We start from the raw sequence: 22228 nt of genomic DNA on the forward strand, positions 1-22228 counted from the left end.
GTTTGAAGCACACTAGGACTGCAATTAATTATTTTCATAGTGGATTCATTTGCTGATTGTTTTCTCAATTCAATTGTTCAACATTTTGGACTATCAAATATCCAAAAAGAATGAAAAAACTCTAAAAACACTATTTGTTTATTTCTATAAACGTTGACCAATTCAAATCATTATTGTGTCTGACTAACCGTCCAAAACCAAAAGCTAATTTAGGTCATCTTTACTTGATAAATGACTTAGATGATTAATCAGTTGTTAAAATTGTTTCCCATTCATTTTCTATTAATTGACAGAGGTGATTAGTCAACCAGTGAGAAACAGTCCCACGCATAATCTGAACCAGTAGGGGTTTGCACATACATTTGGTCACAAAGTTTTTTTTCCCTGCACATCAGCACTGATTCACGGACTGTCTGTATAAGGTTAAAATAGAACACACACTTTTAACTGTTAAAGATCATTTTTATTTGCCCAAATACTTGAACTACAAGGACATAAGAACACCCTCAACTATAGAAAACATCAAATTTTCTCAAATGATCAGCAGTACAAACTTGTAAAGCTTTGCTGTCTTAGATATCTCTATAAACCAACATAAGGGAGAGAACAACAACTAAAACAGGTGAATTGAACCAAAAATTCTCCCCCGTGAGTGAAAGGCTCACTGGCCTCAGAAGTCACAAATGAGGGTTTGCCAAATTAAAAGTACTAACAAAACAATAAGCACTCATTACAAAAAACAGTATTTACAAAAAAATTACAAGTTTTTTTTTTTTTTTTTTTTTTAACCCATATTCCACTGGCAACTCAGTTCCCCAAATCCCTTTTACAAACTCCCATCCATCAATTTCGACAAACACTTTCCTTTTCCCTCCCAAAGTTATTTAAATAGTCCACGCTGGTTTTATTTTAGTTTGTGATGAGATTCATAATGGTCAAAATCAGTCCATTACTGACGGATTATTAATAGTTGCCATGTACTCATCTGTCTGCAGACCCAAAATGACAGTCATGGAATTCCATTTTCAGGTAACAAATGACATGACGGCGCCAAGCAAAAGAATTACTAAAGACCTTTGGAGAGGAAAAGAAATTAACAATTTAACAATATCTACATTCATGGTGTTGGTATGATGTCCCCACACAGGCATACATGCACGCTGCAGTCACATCATGGTACGCAACAAAACAGCAAAAATAGCACACATTAAAGCAAAGAAACACACATACACCCTCATATATACATAGTTCTGTGCATGCATGCACACAAACTCACACAGAGGGACAGATTTACATTAAGTGCACACTTTTTTGGGATAAGCATCAGACTAAAACCCAGACAGATTACAGTCCATACCATTGAAATTTCAAAAGAAAAATAGATGAAACCATACAGTTCCACATCCACAAATGATTCCAGATGGGTCAGAACGCAACTCCTCACAATTAAAACAAAAAACCTATGAACAAGTCAAATAAACCGTAAATGAAATGTAAAACAACGGTTTAGAGAAGGAATATACACCAACTGTATGAGATACTCTTTAAAAACTGTCAGATTGAGCTCTTAATGTAGAAAAAAAGTGATCCCTTCAATGACAAATTGCAAGCACTACACAGTTTGTCACTGTCAGACCAGAACAAACTGAGTCAAACGATTGTTTCAGACTTCTGAATTTATGCACTACAAGACATGTCGGTAAATTTTGATAAATGACAACTCTCAATGACAGACACATGGCAATGGATCCACAGTGCCTATATATGTAATCCACCAACATTTGACCTTTTTGTTTTTCAACACTGAAGCACAGTGGATGTAAGTGTAAGATGTAAGTTTTGTTTTTTTACACTAATGATAAGTGAAAATCTTTAAAAATTAACCTGTATTAAGTGTTAAAATAACATGCAAATAACCAATTACATAGGTATTGAAAGGGTGAGCCAATTGTTTAATAAGACAAAAGTTGTGTGGAGATCACTTGTGTCACGTTTGACCAGTAGACAAACCTCCATCTGGTAGCTCCAACAGCTTATTAGTTAATTTTCTAATAAAAACTACACTGTGACATGAAGGGACATTCCAAATAAACTACAAGTTTACTTAAGGTTCATTCAGGGGAAAGACACAAGAAATAGTTCAAGGGACGGAATAGCCTGCAGACTATAATACGGTCAATTGCTTTTTAGAAAGAAACAGCACCGCTGTAAATCTGCTTAGAGTAGGCCGTTTTGGTGCAAGAAGTGCGGCCAGACTTAAATCCACTAGAGATTGTGTGGAAGGAAATGGAAATTGGTGTTTACTCACAGTCGCTAAACACAACATTGGGCCGTTTTGGAAAAAGAAACGGGGAAAATGCAGCATCTATGTATAGAAAGCTGATCCACACAGAGTGCAGTCTGTAACTGCTGCAAAAGCTGCTTATAACTAAATACTAAAGAGGGTGAATACATATGTAATCAGTTGTCTTGTATTTGGCTTAATCTAGATACTTTAGCTCGTTGCTATTTTACAGCGAGTAAAAACAGGATCAATGCCAGTTTCAGTTCTGCGTGTTCTAATCTGCTGTACTTCTGACTACACCCTACATCACAGCTGGTTGTAGTCACAAGTCCAGCAAATAAGTCAATTTCTAATAAATGTTTCAGTCTTTCTTTCGGTGAATAGTGTCAAAAAGCCTCATTACATCCACTTTGGTTCAACATTGTAAAACAATAAAACATGAAAAGTCAAAAGGGGGGTGAACATTTTATAGGCACTGTCTTTTTTAAATGAAAACACAGGTAAGAAACAAGTTCAGAAATTTTCCAGCAACAAAAAAAAAAAGACATTCATAATGGCTTGTTTTTTTTCCTGAAAAAATACCACCTCTTTAAGAACCAAATGATAAAATCTACATCATAACATGAGAATAGAGAACAAAGCGACAAAATTCTGGAAAAAAATATTAAATGAAACATTCTGAAGAGTGCAATTTTTCAGTGCCCCGCACATCCCCCCTTCCCTAAAGTGATCCCCATAACATGTTCTTTGGCTCCATGAAGCCTGTTCACAACTCATGCCACCTATCTCCAGCTAATTATCAGAATAATAGAAGAAACACTGGAGGGTAATTCATTACCCTGGACATTAAAACTCTAACCTTAAACCACTGAACCTGCAAATCAAGATTGAAACCAGCGGCAGAAATGTTCATGACATCACCAAACCAGTGGGATGCTGTTTTTGGCATAATGTCAGCGGCCCGTGCTGTGAGATGACCATCACAGCGGGGAGGGAATGAAACAGATTTTGGACATAAGGACAGTGTCCCTCCATGAGTACAGATCACCAGCGCAGCAACATAAAGTGGGTGAGTGTGAAATGGATGAGGCAATGCAGGGGCTCCCTCTGGTGGTGGGAGGAGAGCAGGGTTGGCACAGTGGCAGAGCTCCCTGGACTCTTGGCTCAGCTCAGCGCTGCTCAGTTCGTCTCAGGACGACGTCGACCTGATCCATCAGTCCGAATCAGAGTCTGATGTCCCTGGTGAATTCGATTCGCTGCTGCTGTCCTCTGACTTGTTCTCCTTGTCCTCCGCCTCGTCATCATCTTCATCGTCATCTTCCTCCTTCTTCAAAATCGAACAAAAAATAATATTCAGCATAATCAATGTCAGGTCATTACTTCTGTATGTGGCCACTGACAAATGTCACTTACGTCTTCATCGTCGTCCTCATCCTCTTCATCGTCTTCATCATCCTCGCTGGATGAGTCTGCGTCAGAGGAAGCCTTTTCCTGCTCATCGTCATCATCTTCGTCCTCATCGTCCTCTTCCTCGGTGTCCTGTGGACACAGACATTTAACCACATGAAATTGAAAATTGCAGCTGATTTTTGAGTCTAATGACAGAAAACAGAACAATGAGTCGGCACTCACAGATTTCTTGACCTTCGCCTTGGGGCCTCCTGGTTTTGCAGTTGTTCTCCTTTTCTGAAACGTCCGAAGAGATAAACATTCATTTAAATACAAAAAAAGATACAAGAAGTGGAAATATTATAGAGGTACTGTGCTGTAGATTTCTGTTCCAGTAAGTGACACAACAATGTTAACCATGACAGTAAAATAACTGACTTACTTGTGAATTATATTCTTTGTAAGTGTTTCTCTCTTGTGAAGACAAGCTCTGTGGAAGGATGGAAGTGTATGATAAGAAAGATAAAGAAATTAGACATTTCTACATTTTCAGTAGAAAATTCATGGCTTATCCCCCCCCTCAAACAATCAATCCTTACGGCGAGCCACTGTTCCAGTTGGACTTTATACTGCCTCTGCTTTTCCTCAGCGATCTTCTTGTAGCGGTCCTTGTCCTTCAGCGGTAATCTCTGCCAGCGGCTGCCAATCTCAGCCATCCGCTCTTTCATCGGGAGGTGATTCAGCTCTCCATTGGACAGCATCTCCTGAGAGAACTTCTGATAACCGTTTCTAGAGTCAAAAGCAAGGGGAAAAAACACAAAATTTTAGGATTTCAATACTGTACAAACAACAGGCAGCATGGACAAGTTGGATGTGGCAAACTTACGATGGTGGTTTCTTGGGTTCACCCTCAAACTTCATCTTCTTCCCTGAGGCAATGGCAGCAACAGGTGAGCGCATCTCACACAGGTCTCTCTGTTGAGGACAGAAAAGCCAATGGTTAACTCTCACTGGTACTGTATACAGATGTTAGGGACTCCTGCTGGACATTGACAGTGATACCTCATATCTTTTCTGATCCTCTGCTGCCTTTTTGATCCACATGATCTTCTCTTTTTTCTCCATGGTGCTCCAGGTTGCTTCCATTGCTTTCTGTGCCTTCGGCCGATCGTTCTGCAAAACAAGTGGTTCACATTAAATGTAATACAAATTAGTATAACAAATCCTACTGTTAATACTGTGACCTAAAGAGACTGTTTTATATTATATGAAAATATATACAATGCATACATAACTTTTATTCTAGATTTTCGATTATAAACTAGTGTCACAGACTGAACATAACACCTGTCGGTAAAAAGGTAAATACTGTAAACACAGTAAATTAATTCATGCATGGATACCAGTGATCTGCTTAGGTGATACATGTCTTTCATTGTAGAAACCAAGGGTCATGTGTACCTTGAATCTGGCCAGATAATCTCCAATGACACTCTGCTGCCAGATGTCCTGAGCAGTCTTGGGTGGGTCTGGCAGACGACTACGATCTTCCTTCTCCTTCTTCTCTGACTCTGCCTTCAGGACTGTTTCCAAGCGTTTATACTTCTCCTAAATGACCAAGACCATTAAAAAGGTATATTGGAAAATTATATTTCAAACTGCTCTTATCAACATGATTTGGCTCCTGTGATCACTCAACTGACCTTCTTCTTATCTGGCAGTTCATTCCACATGCGCGCCAGCAGTCTCGTGAGTTCACTGTCAGAAAGGTCTGGTCGCTCCTGCTGCAGTTTGGGACGTTTTTCCTCAGAGAAGATGAACATGGCTGAAATGGGCCTTTTGGGTTTCTCTGGATTGGCCTACAGATTTCAAAGCAAAACCAATTTCAGAAAAGGATACTATAACATCTACATCTACATTACATTATTACATAATATGCACAAATTATCTTTAGCTTTTTATGTTTAAGTGACATAACAAAAAAGTCTGTATCTGAGCAAATGTGACGAGTGTAACCACCTCTACAAACTGGGTGGGTGTTGCTGTATACTCAGTCTTACTTTTGCTTTAGGGTTTTTCTTTTTGGCGGCAGGACTGCTGGCTCCACTGCCCCTCTTAAAACCTATCTTATCCTCGCCCAAGACCCGCTGCTGCTCCTCCACTGACAAACTCTACAAACAGCAAAGAAAATATAAATAAGAAACTCTGATGAACTCTTACAGCAAAAACTATAGCACACAAATAGAAACACTCATTGCTGTGATGTGAAAACTCTAAGCACGGCAAAAACACCAGTCAAAAGAGAAATAAAAAATAAGACTTACACTGAGAAATCTGTTCATCTCAATTTCATACTCCTTCTTTCTCTGAAAAAACATTAGATTAAATTATTAAGACTAAGTCGAACAACTTGCTTTTCTTATATAATGTGACTTGATTCTGAACTAACCTGTTCACAGCGTTTCTGATAGCCATCCTTCTCGCCCTGTTTCAGCAGCTTCCACCGCTGGCTACACATCACCATACGCTCTGTGCTGGGTACGTCCTTCATGCTGGACATCAACTCCGCGCAGAACATAGAGTAACCATTTCTGAAAGCATATATACACAGAAAGATTTGTCTAAACAACTCTCACATGGTGGTGTCATGTGTCAAGCATTGTATTCTAGCTCTTAACTCACGGCGGTGGTTTGTCAGGCCGGCCGTCAGATTTGTCCTTCAGGTGCCTCTCGGCCTTGGTCAGGGTGGATTTTGATATAGCCCCTTGGTTCATGTTTAACTCTGGGTGCTGCTGGATGTACTCTCGCATCGTCTCCTAGAATATTAAAAAGAACACAAAGAGTTAAAAACAGTGAAAATGCTTCTAAAGACTCCAAATTTTGTAAGACCCTGATGTAACATATCACCATCATTGTAGTCTCACCTCATACTGTTTCTGCTGCTCCAAGGACTTTGTGATCCATTTGAGTCTTTTTTTGTCAGACAACTGTGTCCACTGTTTGCCAAGACTGTCCTTTATGTCTTTGGTGGTCGCCTGTTGTCAAACAGAGAAAATTAACAACTGTAGGGCCACACAATTAAAGGTTAAGAGGTTGTATTTTGTATGTTGTAAAGGCCTACTTACATCTGGGTGTGTTTTGAGGAAGGCCTTCTTTTCATGGTTGTACCACAGCTGTTGGGGTGTCTTGGGCTTCTCTGGGACATTTGAACCTTTCTTGGTCATGCTCTCCACAAGGTCTGGGTGTTCTTCCCTACATTTATAGATCATAAATCAGCATTTAAGCACAGATATCATTCTTAAATATGCTGCAGGTACACGCCTAATATGCCCAAATAATGCTACATAATACAATTAATGCTACATAATAATGAAGACGTGTAAGTAATCTCACCTGAACTTCATCATACTTTGCACAAATGATTCCTTGTCTCTTAAGAAGTCATCAACATATTTTTTCTGTAGAAAAGAAAAACAATGTTTTTGTTATATGTTTTGAAACTATCAAATAATACCACAGTCAACCTTAAAAGATGTAGTATTTGTTTTTGACGGACCTTCTTTTTGTCAGGCAACTCCCTGTATTTCTTTGAGAGGATTTTAGTCAGATCTAGATTGCTCATCTCAGGGTGCAACTTTGCGTATTTGGCCCTCTTTTCCATGAAGAAGCGAAAGTATGGAGTCAAGGGCTTCTTGGGAAAATCTGGATGTTTCTGTATATCATGGAGAAAAATACTGGCGTGAAAATTCTATTCATAATGTGGTAGTTGTTTGCTTGTCAAGCAAAATGTATGTTTTAACTCACCTTTATTTTCTTGCCCTTGTAGGGGTTCTTGATATAGTCTTGAGCATCAACTATCAGTTCGGTTAGAGTCCTGAACTTTCGAATCTGTGGTTAAAGCAGAAAAATAAAACATTAACTAAATGAAGCACTAAATTTGACATTTAGCAGACAATAAATAAGTGTCATACTAACAACATGAGCTGGCTCACCTCTTTAGAGACTTCCTGCCACTTCTGCTTACACATCTCTGCTGTGTAGGAATTGAATGCCACCTTCTGCCAGTCAAGGTGGGACTCTGATGTTTTGTATTTAGTCAGGTCCTTCTGAGGCAGGGCTACTTTCATGGCCTCCAGCAATTTTAAGAGGTCATCCTGTGCCCAAACTGTTGTGATGCAAACACAACAGAATTTAACCCAAAAATAATAATAGATGAAATGATGAAAACTTACAACAGTCTGCTCTGTTACAACACTAGCTATAGTAAACATTAATACATCAACAGTATAGTTCAGTTTAGGGCTGCAACTATTGATTAGACTGATTATTCTCTTGATTAATTGTTTGATCTATAAGATTTAAGAAAATAGTAACAAATGATCAAATTTTCCATCAAAATCTTCAAAATGTATATTTTGTCTAGTTAACAGAACAAACCCTTTCAATATTCAGTTTTTGATCACATAAGACAAAAATGCAACAAAACCTCACAAGTGAGAAGCTGGAACTGGATATTTTTGCTTGGAAAATGACTTAAATAATTAATCAATTATTAAAATACCTGCCAAGAAAAAGTTTGCCAGTTAATTAATTGATTAATCATTTCAGAAAATAATCAAATATCTATTTCAATATACCTTGGTCTTGGGTGGTTGCCTCCATTTCTCCATTCATTTGTGGTTGTACTGTCTTTTATCTACAAGAGCAACAAAAATCAAGTTGTCAAACATAATCTCTCACAATAACATGATCTTTAATATAGAAACACAATACAATCTTTAATATGCGAGTTCAAACTAAGCTTCTACATCAGAATAGACCATGTTTTTAAATTACAGGATTTTATAATAATTAAAAAAAAAAAATATATATATATATATATATATATATATATATATATACATATATATAAATCTGTTTAATATTCATATGATAAGTTTTGATTTCCTTAAAAAAGTGTTTGTGATGTAAAAGTAAAACCGGTGTTTTCAAGTGGCGGATTTCAAATTTGCCTCTAGATAATGGTTTATGTTCATTACACCGCCCCTTAAACGTTTACGCTACATGGTGAGACATAGGCTATTGCTTGTGACGGCTTCAAATCTCAAATAACACTGCGGAGGGCTTCAACTAGCACAACTAGCTACGACAACAGGAGTCTCCGTCGAGCAAATTTTGCCAGCCGGAATTTGGCGTATTAGTACTGTCCTAATTCCACAACAAAAGTATCGTGGACGCACAAGAGCGACCATTTTCTCGCCCGGTCCGCTCGGTAATGGAGGATTTTCTGTCGGAGTGGAGGTTGGGGAGGATCCACGGAAGGAGGAAGCGAATGGACGTGGACGGACAGGCAGCTGTAGGCGACCAGCTGACCACGGACGGGGGATCTGCTTTCGGTCTCCGACGAAGGGGAATGGTGGCTTGGAAGCACTGCAGCCAAATGCGCCACTCGGTAGAGGCGCCTCATCACCGTTGGATGCGGATCTAGCTCCGCCATGCAAACCTATAATCTTCTCTTCAAATGTTCACTACGGCTGGAGCGAGGAAAACAATATAATATTCGCTTTCAGTTAATAAATTTGCTTCAAGAGTATTTACAGGCCATTTAATTTATGTTTTTGGCGTTTAATGTTGCGATTTTAGAGCAAAACTTGGTGCATTCTTCAGCGAGGCGTAGCCGAGCTGTGCTCCAATGATGGCGGCTGCTCGTTGTTCATCGTGTCCTTGATGGCCCCAGCTCACTGTGGTGTTCACGGTGTGACCTAGCTACATGAGAACTACCGATTTCACCTTTATATAACTAGGAAGCTGATATTACGTACATTTAGAGCCATTAGAACATAAAATATGTTAAATTTCATTATAATTATAACATATGGAGTATAAAAATTGGGAGCTGAGGCATTACATGGCCAAGGACAACTTGGCACGCCAAATGAAGCTTAAATTGGGCATTTATCCTATAAATTTATAGCCATACATTTTTAAAACGTCAGTGTTTAATACAAAACTTTAAGCTTGTTTGTATTTAATAACAATCTCCTACTTCCTATAGGGTAGATCCGGACCACTTAAACAAATCATTTAAAACAGTTGTTCAACAGATAAAATTTTAGCTAGCCTTAAACATAGTTAAATTTATTAAAGACTTAGCCGAGTTTTGGAAAAACTAATTTTAACAATTCGTTACAATGTCCGAGATAAATCTCGTGGTGGTGGGTTGGAAGGAGTTGCGGAGGCACAGGAAGAAAGAAGAAAATGGAAAATGTTTTTAACGGCCAAACGTTACAACCTCGACATTTACTAAATAATTCATTTTAACGGTAGCTGCGACCGGTATCTGTTACAGTATTGCGCGGTTAAACGGTCCCTTAAATTATTAGTCTAAGCTTTAAGGAAACATGTTAACATCCGAGGCTGAGCAGCTTCACTGGCGCGACAAACAGCTCCAGGTCCGCCATGCTTCAGCTCTGCTCTACAAGGAAACCTACCGTGACAAGGTCCAATGGCGCACTGCAAACAGAGAAAACCGAGCTTAAAACTAAGTCCAGGGCGTTGCAGACTCCCTTCCCTCGATCCAAAAGCACATAAGCGAGGACAAGAAGGCGGGTTCTCCGAGCTCGGTCGTCGGTGGTTCTGGGCTAGTCAGTGAGAGAGAGAGGGGGAGAGAGAGGGCGAGTCTCTGCACGGTGAGATATTAAACCGAGATCCCTGATGGCTAACCGAGAGAGGCGGCTGGCTGTTCCGCCAACAGCCGCGTGGAGGTCTCGGCGCGGAAACCACCGCTAATTCCCCCACGCAAATGACCCGGTTACAGCACGAATAGCTGAGTTTCGATGAAGGGAAGTAGCATAACGCACTCGCTGGGTGAAATTTTATGAAAATATCCCCTTTACCTACGGGTCTTTTCCAGTTTCTTCCCCGCTGTAGAGGACAAGAAAATCGGGTATGGCCGACCTCGTCTGTACCCTGCCACAGCGGTTGGTTTGCTTCGCTACTACAAAGAGCCTACCGACCGAGACGGTTTATATATAAAAAAAAAACATACAATAAAGGTGTATTTTGTGGGTTCCAATAGCTTATTCGGGTTTATTTATCGCGTATTTTCGCGGTGTTATGAAACCGAGCGGCTGTTGTGTTGGCTTACCTGTCTCTCGGCGTGAGCCTCGGCGTCGTTGTGGAGGAAGAAGGGGAGGGTTGAACGATAGCCAGCACTGCGCCGTCGGTCCTGGGCTCCAGTCCCCGCAGAGATGGTCCTTCCCCCCCGCCTCCATCTCTCTCGCCGTCTCCCTCCACTCAACGCACAGCAGCTCCTCTCCATCCAACCATTCGCGATGCCGAGACATCCACATTTTTTTCCCGATCTCGCACCGTTATTTCTGAACCCAACCGCGGGCGATTATTTTTTACTCCCGGAGGCCACCCTATCTGATCTCCAGCCGAAGTTTGTAATATTTTCTTAGGTCGCTGAAAGTTTCATGAAAGCCAAAGCTGTGTCAATGGTTGTCTAATTTAATGCAACCGGCTAATCTCACATACTCCCTTAACTTAATGTAATTCACATAAAAAATGTATATTATTTAAGTTTATAATCTTCATGCATCAGTGTCAGATTTCAACTCAAGAGATAATTATCTAATACGTCCACATGGCAGTCTTCTCGTCTTTTCACATTGCCCATTTCTCTTTTACCAAACTGTAAGCGGCTGTTTGACAGCTTCATTTTGGCCCAGCATGTTTTTTCTTTTCAACTCCACCTTGTGTGTTTGTGGGCGGGACCCCCGGCCGTCCAATCCAGTCAGGCCGATTCAGGGAAAACAAATGACTTTCAGGCACTCGGCCTTGTTAAACTGTGCTGCCTTCCCTGGCTGTGGGAAAACTGGTTTAATCGCACAAAAGTAAACAGACATGGAAACTAATTTCCATTTGTAGCCTCTATGCATGGACACTCAAAATATTCAGAATTAAATGAAAATACAAGACGATATAAATAATCTTACGAATAAATAAATAATATACAACTAAACCATGTGACTGAATTTCTATACATGTTTAAAACTCAGCTTATAATTATGAAATGTTATTTTATCCACCCTATTTTCAAAATACCAGTTTACTGTTGGCTGTTTTTATTTCCTTAGGTTTTAATTTAAAGAAAATCCCTTTTTATTTCATAATGTAATTTTGTAAAGTAAAGTCACATTATTAGCTTAGTCATTTTTGTCTTGATTGACAGTGACAGACTTTTTGATGAAAAGTGGCATTAGTGACTACAATGATATTACATTATATTAAGAAATAAAACCTGCTGGAATTGAATAAGAAACACCTTATTATGGAAGCAAACTGGATGAAATAACAATAATGAACTGAGTTTAAGACATGGATTATTTCACAATTTCATGGTTGCACTAGTTTGTCTGTTGTTATTAATATATGGGTATTTATTTTATAATATATATGTGTATTATATAACCTCAGTCGGATTTTTGATGCTTAATCTTTACTTTATCCCTGTGATTTAAATAAAGTAATTACAAAATGTATATATCTGAGTGAATTTTGCCACCTGTAGCTGGAAAAAGCCCCATTCTGTTAAGTTTTGTCCTTTTGCAGTACAGTAAAGTTTCTCATTCTAGACTAAGAGTAGTTAAGAGTATGTCCATGATATAAGAGTACTGAGTGTAGGACTTTACTTAATGACATTGAAGGCAGCATGCAGCTAAGTGGCAGGCATCATGGTCCAACTGAACAGCTTTCCTGTTGCTTGAAGTTGGCTGGAGGTGATATGAAGCTATGATGTTTTCTATTGCACTCATGAAAACAAGCACTTTATAGGCTGTTTTTTTATTTTTAATAAAGTGTAAATCCAAAGCATGTACAGTGTTTCAAGCACACAAACACACGATAACTAAAACAAAAGGCTTAATAAGATACATTTACAAATAAGTTTTCCCCTGATTATATCATCAGTGCAACAGTCAGCTCAAACAATTATATCTCATTATCCGCTATCCACTCATTGCTGCTCATCCCAGTTCATAATCATCAAAGCAATTACACGCTTAAAATCTCAAATTGAAGAGCATTACACATCTTTCCATACACTTTCAAATCAGGTCGACTGAACAGGAAAGACCAAATTGTTCAATAAACCATACACAATACATGAAATGAGGCAAACTTGAATAACACTACTTAAAACATTTTTGATAAAGTTTAGTTGAAAGGCTACTGTATGGAGCAAAGGCAGGGCTGATAGTCCAACAAAAAGTCATTATTTGTGCATGTGTAAAGGGCTGAGTAGATCAACTTTGCTTAACTTAAATAGTGAACATGGGTAGATCTACATGTGGCCGCAGTGGTAATCACTTTAAAGCTATACTGTAGTTAGGCATTTAAAGAAAAAAACAATATTATAAGTGGATTTATCTCAGGTCTTAAAGTTAAAGACCCCTCATTTCCAGAGGATATTTTCCTGAATCAAAATACCACTTAATATTTAAGTAAGTAAAATTACATATACCTTACCTGAAAACAAAAGGGAAGCATTTTAATGATCCCAAAATGAATGCCACATAAACAAGTGAAATATGAAAAGGAAATACGGAAAACAAAAGAACAAAGGACAAGTAGAAATGCATCTTTATGACAATATGGACTGTATATTAGTTTTCTATTGTGGCGACAGACAAAATTTCAGTTGCAGGAATAATGTATGAATTACTAGAAATGAGAGGTAATTTCCTTTAAAGATAAATAATAATAACAGAACAGTTTGAAACTGCAAAGAGTTGTTCATAAATACATATTTTCAAAGACACCTGATATTCAGTTTTCACATAATTACTGGCATTCGAGAACTGAGTTGACTTAAAAGTTTGTGAACTAACTAAATATGAATTGTATGTTGTTGTTTATGGCAGTGGGGACTCATTATACACATCCTCCCCGGGTTCCTCCTCAAATGTCACTTTGGCATCATCTGCATCCAGCTGCAACACAAACACATCCAGTTACAACACAGACACCTAGGGTGAATACAACACATACAGAGAAGTACTTACACATTTCATCTCCATGACAGAGAAGAGCCTGCCGGTCATCAGCATACGCAGAGGGATGGTGAGAATAAGAACAAAAGGCAGAGCCAGAGAGAAGGAACTTATCTTCACCATCCACAGGGCGGCCAGACACAAAATCTGGATCAGAGTGAAGAGATGCATCCGCAGTGTCTTAACCTGCACAAACCACACAGAGGAGGGTGTTAGCAGAGGAACTAAAGACTAACATGAAAATGCACAAAATCTAATGTATATGATCATTTACAGGAATATTGTCGCTGACTAATGTACACTGAAATATGAGGGAAAACAACTATTGAATTGAATTATTGGACAGGCCCACTGGGGACAGAGACAGGAGACATAAAAAGACGCAAAGCAACTACAAAGACGGGCAAAATCATCACAAAGACAGGTAAAATGATCACATCAATCAACCACTGAGACACGAAAGAATCACAGATATCTGAAACAACTGCAAAATGACCACAAACAGCTGAAAAATGTCCACAGAGAGACACAAAATAACCACCGAAAGATGCAAAATGACACACACACAGTCTCTTTGAGTTTAGGTGTCTTGTTCCTATAAAGGAAGGGATGGGGGCGGGGCTTTCGTGTTTGCGGTTTGTGTCATAATCTGTGCGTGGTCTTGTAATCTTTGTCCAGTGAGACTGCCACAGACAAAATAATAAGGACATGCTGAAAATCAGCCACAGACTATAGCCTCCAAAATTAATAAGTACTGAATCAAGCACTGGCAACAAAAACAGAAAACAATAAATTTAAGGATTTTTTTTTGTAGGGCTGTTGTAGTCAATGTATTTTTTTTTTTTGGTTATTTAGTCTATATGACAGCAATGTACTGTATATTAATGATCAGAGTCAGGTAGTAAACTGTGCTTGAGGAAGTTTCATACCCTGGTAGCGTAGGCATCAGAGGGATGGTATTTCTTTGGTGTGATCAGCAGGAGCATCCTGTCCCACATCTGGATTCCACTCAGAGAGGTGATACCCATGTAGAGGAAGATGCCGAACAAGGCTGTCATGGGAATCATCTTCAGTATAGGTTCCATGTAAATAGAAACACCTAGAAATCACAGAAGGAGAATGATGGTTAAAGGAAAAGGGTTGTTTATTCTGACCCTGCTGTTTTTGTGTCAGCACTGTAGAGGGCAGCCCTTACCAACCAGGATGGCCACAAGAATGCCACTGATCCTCTGCTCAACAACCTTCTCAATCTCTGGTTTCGGGCCCTTGGACATGACAGTGAGAGCGTTGGCGTGGGTGACGGATCGCACAGTGGCAGCGCTCAGCCAGGGCACCCCGAAAATAGAGGAGATGCCTCCCATGGTGACCAGGATGAGCAGATCAAAATGGAAACCAGATCCTTTCACCATCTTCCTCTCAGGTTTGCTCACAATCAGGCTGATAATCCATTGAAAGAAACAAAAAAAAATCCTCAAAATATTATCTTTGTTTTGGTTAGCTAATTAGTTTTACGTGAAGTCTGTTGTCATGGCATCATTTATAGTGTCACTCACGTAGTAATCTGGGACTCGAGGAAGATGAGGATGAAGACAAGCAGTGCAGGTACACAGCAGGCAGCCATCATCCAGATTGGGAAGGGCTTATTTTCTCCCATCGGGTTGATGAACCAGCCTCTGGCTTTGGGGTTGGTCACTTCAACACCTTTTGGCACAACCAGTTTCTACAAGCAGACAGGATGATATTCATTCAGAAAGATGCAAGTCAAGGCCTTTAGTAAATACTTCTATAATTTCTGAGCATTGAGGAACAGGGAAATCAGAGAGGATGGTAACCAGGGACATATCATATACAGGATAAAGGAGTGTAGAATTGATTTATCTTCCTTTTTAACATCTCAGTATACACCATGGTAATTACTAACACATGCATATAGGTCATATAGTTCTGTGTGACAACCACCAGATGAAGGTCATAGTTTACCAACCAATGTGTCACCCAAAGTATGGATGGACACTGGAAGTTTGAACAGTGTGCTGATCATGTTATCCACACTCAAGATCCTCTTCATATCATATGAACCAAACTGCATATATGTATTTACACAGGCTACTTAAAAAGGGAATATCGTGATTCATGTTCATGTCTAAGTTTGAGACTGTGACCAAAAAAAATGTAATGGCTCGAAAGTCAATATCTATTTTAAATATTTTTCATTATTCTTGATAACTATATACATATGTGATCCTAATTGCACACTGTATGAGCTTTGACATGTTCTATTAGGGAAAAAAAAGAAAACGATAATTTTTGAGGACATTTTGAGTGGCTTTCACAACACTTACCTGAGTGTAAGCATCCTCAATGCTGATATCCACAGCGATCATGAAGAAAATAGCAATGGGGACACCGAAATCTCCAATCATACGACGGATCTAGTGAGAGAGCAATAGATACAATATGACCAAATTCACAGGCACCTACTTGATGGATTTCTCATTTACAATAATTCAGAGTCTTGTCAAAACTACACCTCCCCTAGGAATAGACAGTTGGTCTTACCGGGCCTGGAAGGTAATGACCATTCTTGAACTGACGGAGGAAGTATGCGATGAAGAAGCAACCAAACATCAGGCACATAGACAGCAGGGCAGTGTTGGGGTAAGGTCTTTCAATCTCTAGCGGATGATAGGATACGTTGCCATCTGGATGGTACTCGATGTGCTCCGTGATGATTGGGTCGAAGGGGTTGTCCACTGTGCTGTTCAGATGTTCGTAGTTCAGGATCAGAGGGTGGGCTTTGAAGATCTGAGCAAGAGGAGGGGAGAGATGTCAGAGGTAGGATAAAAACAGCAAGACAACACATTGAACAGTGATGGCATGGAAATGTGATGTGAAATAGATGGAGGGATGAAGTGAGGAAACCTTGATGAGCTTATTGAAGGTTTCATAGATGAAGATGAGAGAGATGAGGATGGAGAAGATTTCCTGGGTGAAGCGGGAGATGAATCGGACCAGGAAGCTGCCTTCCACGGCCACGATGATCACCACGATCACTATCAGCCACATCCCCACCCAGATACGACCCACAATGTACTCAATGTTTTGGGACTTGCAGAACTAGTATGGAATTAACAAAGGGAAAATGGATGTTAATGAAGAAAACATGGCTTTCCAAAGATTGATTACAGTTGTTTCCACATCTGGCAACTTGTACATACAACATAAAAAGCTTCCTCAAACACCAGCAATGGTCCAGAGAAACCGATGACAAGGACAGGCTGGGCGGCGATGAGACAGAAGATGACACCCTGGATGCTGGTGGAGATCATAAGCTCTGACACGCCCATCATTTTTTCCGTTTTGTCAGCTATGGTCAGACAACAGACAGAATTACCAGAGCTATCAAAGGTCGATGAACTCCTGTAAATGATCTGAGCCTGAGAAATCAGACACATCTTTTTATCTGGGACCCTCTCTTACCCAGAAGTCCTCCAAAAGTGATGGCCGGGGATAGGGCAGCGAAGTAGATGAAGATGACGGCTGCGAGGACCTGAGGGTTCAGAGCATCTGTGTAGTCGCTGATGTAGTGGCGGTAACGACGCTTCATGTCCTTCACCATCCCACCGAAAGGATAGCCAGTACGGGCCAGAGGGTCCTCCCTTGGCCCCTCTGGAGCTTTCTCATCTGGAAAATCAAACAAATCAAACTGACGTTAATATTGATTATGTTAAATCTGCTTAAGATCAGGTTGTTTTATCAGCACTTTTCTCTTTTATCTAGCACATGCTACATTTGTAGATTTGGTCAGGATTTAAAATGTCAGTCTGCACTGTAAGTACTGTACAGTATGCTGACCTTTGACCATGTCACCAAATGCAAGACGAGTGTCATTGGGGCGGAGTCTGTCACACAGCATCTTCCTCTGGAAATTGATGATGGGCTCCAGCATTTCCTTATCTTGGATCTCAGTGGGAGGAATCACAATGCTGCAGTCCATGAAGTCAGCGATGGCATTGGTCAGATCTTTTTCAGTCTGGGCCAAGAAGGCTTCCAGACAGAACACCTGTTAGCAGAGCCATACAGAAACCTTTCATTCACCTGCACCAAACCAATTAGGCTACTTTTCATCAGTGGGGTTGTGTATTCTTATTGCTGAAGCTACATGTCTCTGGGATACTTTTTTCTCTCTCTCCATACTATCTCCTCACCCAGTCAGCCATCAGAGCACCCATGGCTCGCCCACTCTCACTGTAGTCTAGTCCGCTCTGGCTGGGGCCCATCAGGGCAAAGACGAAGCGAACAGGGACAGGAGACTCCAGTGCAGACTCCATCACCACAGAGTCACTCAGCCTGACGAAAGCCACCACTGGTTTCTGCAGGAAGTCCAGGACACCTGTTGGAAACACCAGTTTTTAGCCATATCTGCCCCAGAACTACATACAAAAAACTGGAGACACATAACTGCATCAGAATAACATGATATCATACCTGAGAGGACAATTGAGGCCTCCATGTTGTCAGAGTTGTCCCTCTGCAAAAATAATGATCCAGCAGTACAATACGTGTCAACTCTGATATGTTAATACACAAATATGATATTGATGATTAGCCAAATTATTAAAAGTAGATCAAACTGAATAAAAACTAGAGATTTCTACCTTCTTGGTTACAGAGAAGGTCTGCATCTGAATATCTCCAGAGGGTGTAACCACAGGTCCCTCATTCTGACTGGAAGGACGAATAAAATGAGCGTGAAGTGCATGCTGCAAACATTTTTTCAGCATCATCATCTTGTAGAAAGAGACAGAGAAACGACGGATCCTGTGGGTTACCTGCGTCTCATGAGGAGAGCCCTCAGCAGGCCATCCCTATCACTGGCACGGATCTCACTCTTGTTCAGCAGCTCATCAGCCACCTTCTCAGCCACAGCAGCCAGACTGTTGGCATTCAGGTCCAAAATGACAGCCCCTGAGATCATGTCAGGTCATGTGTTACTGGGGCTTTTAATTTCAGTGGTCATATTCATAGGACCTAAACTTTTAATGTAACGCAAACACTGATTTCAGTTTCATTTAGGGTTCTAAATTCACCTGTAGACATGGTCTTACGGAGCTCGATCAGACTCTTAAAGGTGAGATAGGAGACATGAGAAGGACCCCATTTTCTTGTGGCGGGGTTAAAGTTCTCCTCATAGCCCACCCAGCGGCCAGTCTCCTGCCAGGTGCTGTCCGTGAGCTCATTCAGCTCCACGTAAGCCTGTGGTAATGCAACAAAATTAGTTCATGACAGTGGATGATGGTGATTTATATCAATGAGGTTTTACATTTGATAAAAAGTGTCAACTAACTTGAGCATCCCCTCTTGTGGTGGCATTGGTGTTCAGGTTCATATATGCTGAAATAAAGAGATAAGTGAGTGAGTTGTGCTCAGATTTAAAGAGTCAAATAGCTAACAGCTGCATGCGCTGTCAGGTGAGTTTACCCTCGGAGCCACTGGGGATGACGATGGCCTCCAGAGGTGGCTCATCCTCCTGCCCCTCTTCCTCCCTCCTCCTCTCCAGGTCATAGATGCTGCTTTGGTCTGGTGGAGTCCTAGTGGTAAAACCGAAACAGGAAATAAAATAAGACTATGGATCAGCATCCTACAATTCCACCCCGGATATTACAAACAACAATAATAGAGTAATTCAAGCAATGCAATTCAGCCCTGATAGGGAGAAAACATTTGGGATTTGGAAAATACGTTCTTATAATTATGTCTGTAAGATAAATGGACTTTGAAGCTAGTTAACAAATGCCTTAAGATCAATTCAAGTGAGGGTCTCAGTTTAGCCTAATAAAGATCAACACCATCAAGTTCTGCTGTTACTGCTATTCTGTTCTTGGCCACAAGGGGGCAGTGTTGCACAACCTAATATAACTACTATTGCCTGCTTGAAGTAGTTGGGATGTTGTGCCCTGAGTTTAGACTCTCAGTCAGGCACCTTCACACACAAGCTATTTGTAAAACCCCAGTCTTTTCTGGTAGAGGTTGAGTCTAACCCATACCATGGCCACATTATATGCCACAAACCATAGGGAATTTATCATTTCTTTGGATTCATGTTCTTGGCCTCCTGACAAATGTTAGTCCAATATTCACTCTGTTTTAGCTCTGTTGTGGTCTCCAATTCCTGGGGGAAATAACTGGCTCTTTAGCTGGTAAATGCATCACCAGCTGGTCATTATCTGTGTATACACAGACAGACCTGTCTGCTGTGTGGTACTGGGGCAGTTGGTGCATTTTATCATTTATTTATTTCCAGCTGCAGCAGGCAGTAAAGTTATGGTCTCTAAAACAAACAAACAAAAAAATATAGTTAAAAGAGGGAAAAATGCTCTGTAGATCCAACGGGAACTACAGACTCTTTGTTGGGCCATTACGACATAAGAGCTCTCTCACATTACATACATTTGAGTTATTGTTAAAAATGTTTCAGTGTGAATACACACTGTTGGAGGAATGCAGAGACATCATGCACAGGTAGTTACTGCTCAAACAGGATGACTTCATAGAAGGAAAGAACTCACAGTTGAACTGGAGAGGGGAAGGCTGAGTCATTGTCTTCATATGACATGTCACTGCCCTACACACGAGGAAAGTTGAAAAAGAGTTAATGGATGATGAAGACAAATAGTTATTGCTGCAAGATTTAGGCTACTAAACAAATCAAACTACACTTCGTTTATCAATGTCCAATTTTCCAAGCTCCCTTTTCTATTTGACAGAGGCTTGGAGAACATATATAACAATAAAGAAAGATTTTCAGGGTAAACAGCTGTGGAGCTTTCAATAAATCTTGCAGCATGTTTAAGGCTTAGTGCTCTACATTTTTTTTTATTTTTTATTAAGAGTCAGTATCAGAGTGAAGATGTTAGATTTATAGTGCACATGTAGAAAAAAGACCAACCTCCTCAAAGCTGAAATTGTTTTCCATTGATGTTTCTCAGATGTTGAATTGTCTGTCCTTGAACTCTCAGCTATTTTTGTGCATCCCCTGAGAGAGAAGAAAAAGGAATGAATGAACATAAAAATATAATAATAATATCAGGTAAATCATCATTTTCCTTAACTAATGAGAAATAACTGCTGACTCACTGAGGACATAACGTAATATCAAATCTGTTTTTCCTGTTGAGCTTCATGGGTTTTAACATATTTTTAATGCAAACAGGTGCAGCTACGCCCAAAGCACAGGATTTGTGACAAATATACACCAGAAATCCTACAGTTTTCACCATTATTCTGTGGTCAACCAACTACAGTGTTTGTATGATTTAAGAACAGGTTTCTAAGCCACTGTAGAAACAAATGATGCCTCCTTGAGCCTCTTTAAGGAACTTTTGACAAAGATACCGCCATCTGCCACCACACAGCTGAGTCCGTCTGCAGAGCCACGGCTCAGGACAGATAATCAATCAGCCGTTGAGAATGTGAACTGCGTTAAAATTTCAATAGAAGACGTACAGAGCCTTATCTTTAGGTTACACCCTCCCTCAACCAGACACCTCTGTTCCCTTCAGTTACAGTAAAGTTCAAATATTATGAAGGACATTTAGCTACTGTAAACTGCAGTTATATAAACTGTCAAATTTATGTAAAAAAAAAAGATAATCATATTGATATGCAATACCTAGGCAATCATAATAACGAGTATGTTAACAACTGACCAGAATTAGAATTGGTCAAGAAGCTCAAGAAGCTACAAAGGTCTCATGGTTACACTTTTACTTTACATCTGCACAAAACCAATAAGGAATGGTTAATAATAACGACATGGAAAAACAATTTACAGATATGGCTTGTGCATGAACCGAACTAATTATGCAGATGAATATTAAGGAGGCATTGCTGTTTTGTGGTAACAATTATCCACAATGTAACTCTATGAATACAGATATTTTAGCACAAAACCAAAAACAAGCAGGTGAAATATTAGTAAAAATGGAACGCAAGTTATAAAATTCCTCAGTGGCTGTTGTTTTCCAGAGATGAAAATCCCACTTGACCATGACCTCAAATGATTAAAACAGACATGTTTTTACAGAAAATGCACAACAAACATTTTGTTTGTGAAGGTTAATTTTCCTGTCCAAGAAACAACTTCAACTCAAAAATAATAATTTAAATTTAAATAAAGAATGAGCTCCCGCACTTATCTTGTTAACATGGCAAACACATTAAAGATTGGAATATAATGTTCTCCTATCAGGGTGCATCAGATATCCATCTTGTTTGACCTCTACCCTCTAGTCCAGTGGTGCCATAAAGTGTGTCTGACCCTTGTCCAGAGAAGGTCACACCCCTACCTGCAGGTACTCCCACCTGGTCTCCAGCACTGGAAACAGGACGACCTCTGTTCTGTCAGCCTAGACGAGCCTGGTGATAAAGTGAGCCAAGACAAGTAAAAAAGATGAGTACAGAGAGACAGAATGACAGGAGCAGGAACACCCACAGGAAA

General features: G+C 40.0%; 2 protein-coding genes across 4 annotated transcripts; both read right to left on the bottom strand.

Moving 5' to 3' along the window:
- Nucleotides 1–441: 441 nt before the first annotated feature.
- ubtf (upstream binding transcription factor) lies at nt 442–12358 on the bottom strand. Of its 2 annotated transcripts, none has more exons than XM_056402672.1 (21): nt 10821–12358; nt 8311–8369; nt 7666–7838; nt 7478–7561; nt 7230–7385; nt 7067–7131; nt 6799–6925; nt 6598–6708; nt 6356–6489; nt 6123–6264; nt 5998–6039; nt 5734–5844; nt 5377–5532; nt 5135–5281; nt 4736–4846; nt 4560–4648; nt 4273–4462; nt 4116–4163; nt 3917–3970; nt 3698–3823; nt 442–3611 (listed from the first exon to the last, which is right to left on the bottom strand). In XM_056402672.1, the coding sequence occupies exons 2-21, from the start codon at nt 8345–8347 to the stop codon at nt 3498–3500; spliced, it is 2217 nt and encodes a 738-aa protein (XP_056258647.1). In that variant the 5' UTR covers nt 8348–8369; nt 10821–12358; the 3' UTR covers nt 442–3497. The 2 variants fall into 2 exon arrangements, with proteins under 2 accessions (XP_056258647.1, XP_056258646.1); XM_056402671.1 differs by lacking the exon at nt 10821–12358 and adding an exon at nt 10165–10529.
- Nucleotides 12359–12504: 146 nt separating this feature from the next.
- On the bottom strand, nt 12505–22206 carry slc4a1a (solute carrier family 4 member 1a (Diego blood group)). Of its 2 annotated transcripts, none has more exons than XM_056402668.1 (21): nt 22077–22206; nt 20678–20764; nt 20298–20353; nt 19210–19319; nt 19076–19122; nt 18819–18984; nt 18561–18696; nt 18387–18456; nt 18217–18259; nt 17937–18121; nt 17584–17791; nt 17209–17412; nt 16947–17095; nt 16651–16845; nt 16288–16533; nt 16071–16160; nt 15282–15448; nt 14924–15165; nt 14658–14827; nt 13741–13914; nt 12505–13668 (listed from the first exon to the last, which is right to left on the bottom strand). In XM_056402668.1, exons 2-21 carry the CDS (start codon nt 20702–20704, stop codon nt 13591–13593), a joined length of 2763 nt encoding a protein of 920 aa, XP_056258643.1. In that variant the 5' UTR covers nt 20705–20764; nt 22077–22206; the 3' UTR covers nt 12505–13590. The 2 variants fall into 2 exon arrangements, with proteins under 2 accessions (XP_056258643.1, XP_056258644.1); XM_056402669.1 differs by having other exon boundaries at nt 22093–22159.
- Nucleotides 22207–22228: the final 22 nt, after the last annotated feature.

Source organism: Seriola aureovittata, chromosome 17, assembly GCF_021018895.1.
Source record: "Seriola aureovittata isolate HTS-2021-v1 ecotype China chromosome 17, ASM2101889v1, whole genome shotgun sequence".
Lineage (NCBI taxonomy): Eukaryota > Metazoa > Chordata > Actinopteri > Carangiformes > Carangidae > Seriola > Seriola aureovittata.

Bases quoted from the DNA above. Each gene is read 5' to 3' on its own strand.
- ubtf (XM_056402672.1), bottom strand. From the start codon at position 8,347: ATGAATGGAGAAATGGAGGCAACCACCCAAGACCAAG. The intron at 5,533-5,733 runs GTAAGACTGAGT...TGAAATCTGTAG, and splicing joins AGAAAAACCCTAAAGCAAAA to GCCAATCCAGAGAAACCCAA. The intron at 4,649-4,735 runs GTATCACTGTCA...TGTCCTCAACAG, and splicing joins AGGATCAGAAAAGATATGAG to AGAGACCTGTGTGAGATGCG.
- slc4a1a (XM_056402668.1), bottom strand. From the start codon at position 20,704: ATGGAAAACAATTTCAGCTTTGAGGAG. The intron at 17,413-17,583 runs GTCAGCATACTG...TTGATTTTCCAG, and splicing joins ATTTGGTGACATGGTCAAAG to ATGAGAAAGCTCCAGAGGGG. The intron at 14,828-14,923 runs GTAAGGGCTGCC...TGTGATTTCTAG, and splicing joins TCTTGTGGCCATCCTGGTTG to GTGTTTCTATTTACATGGAA.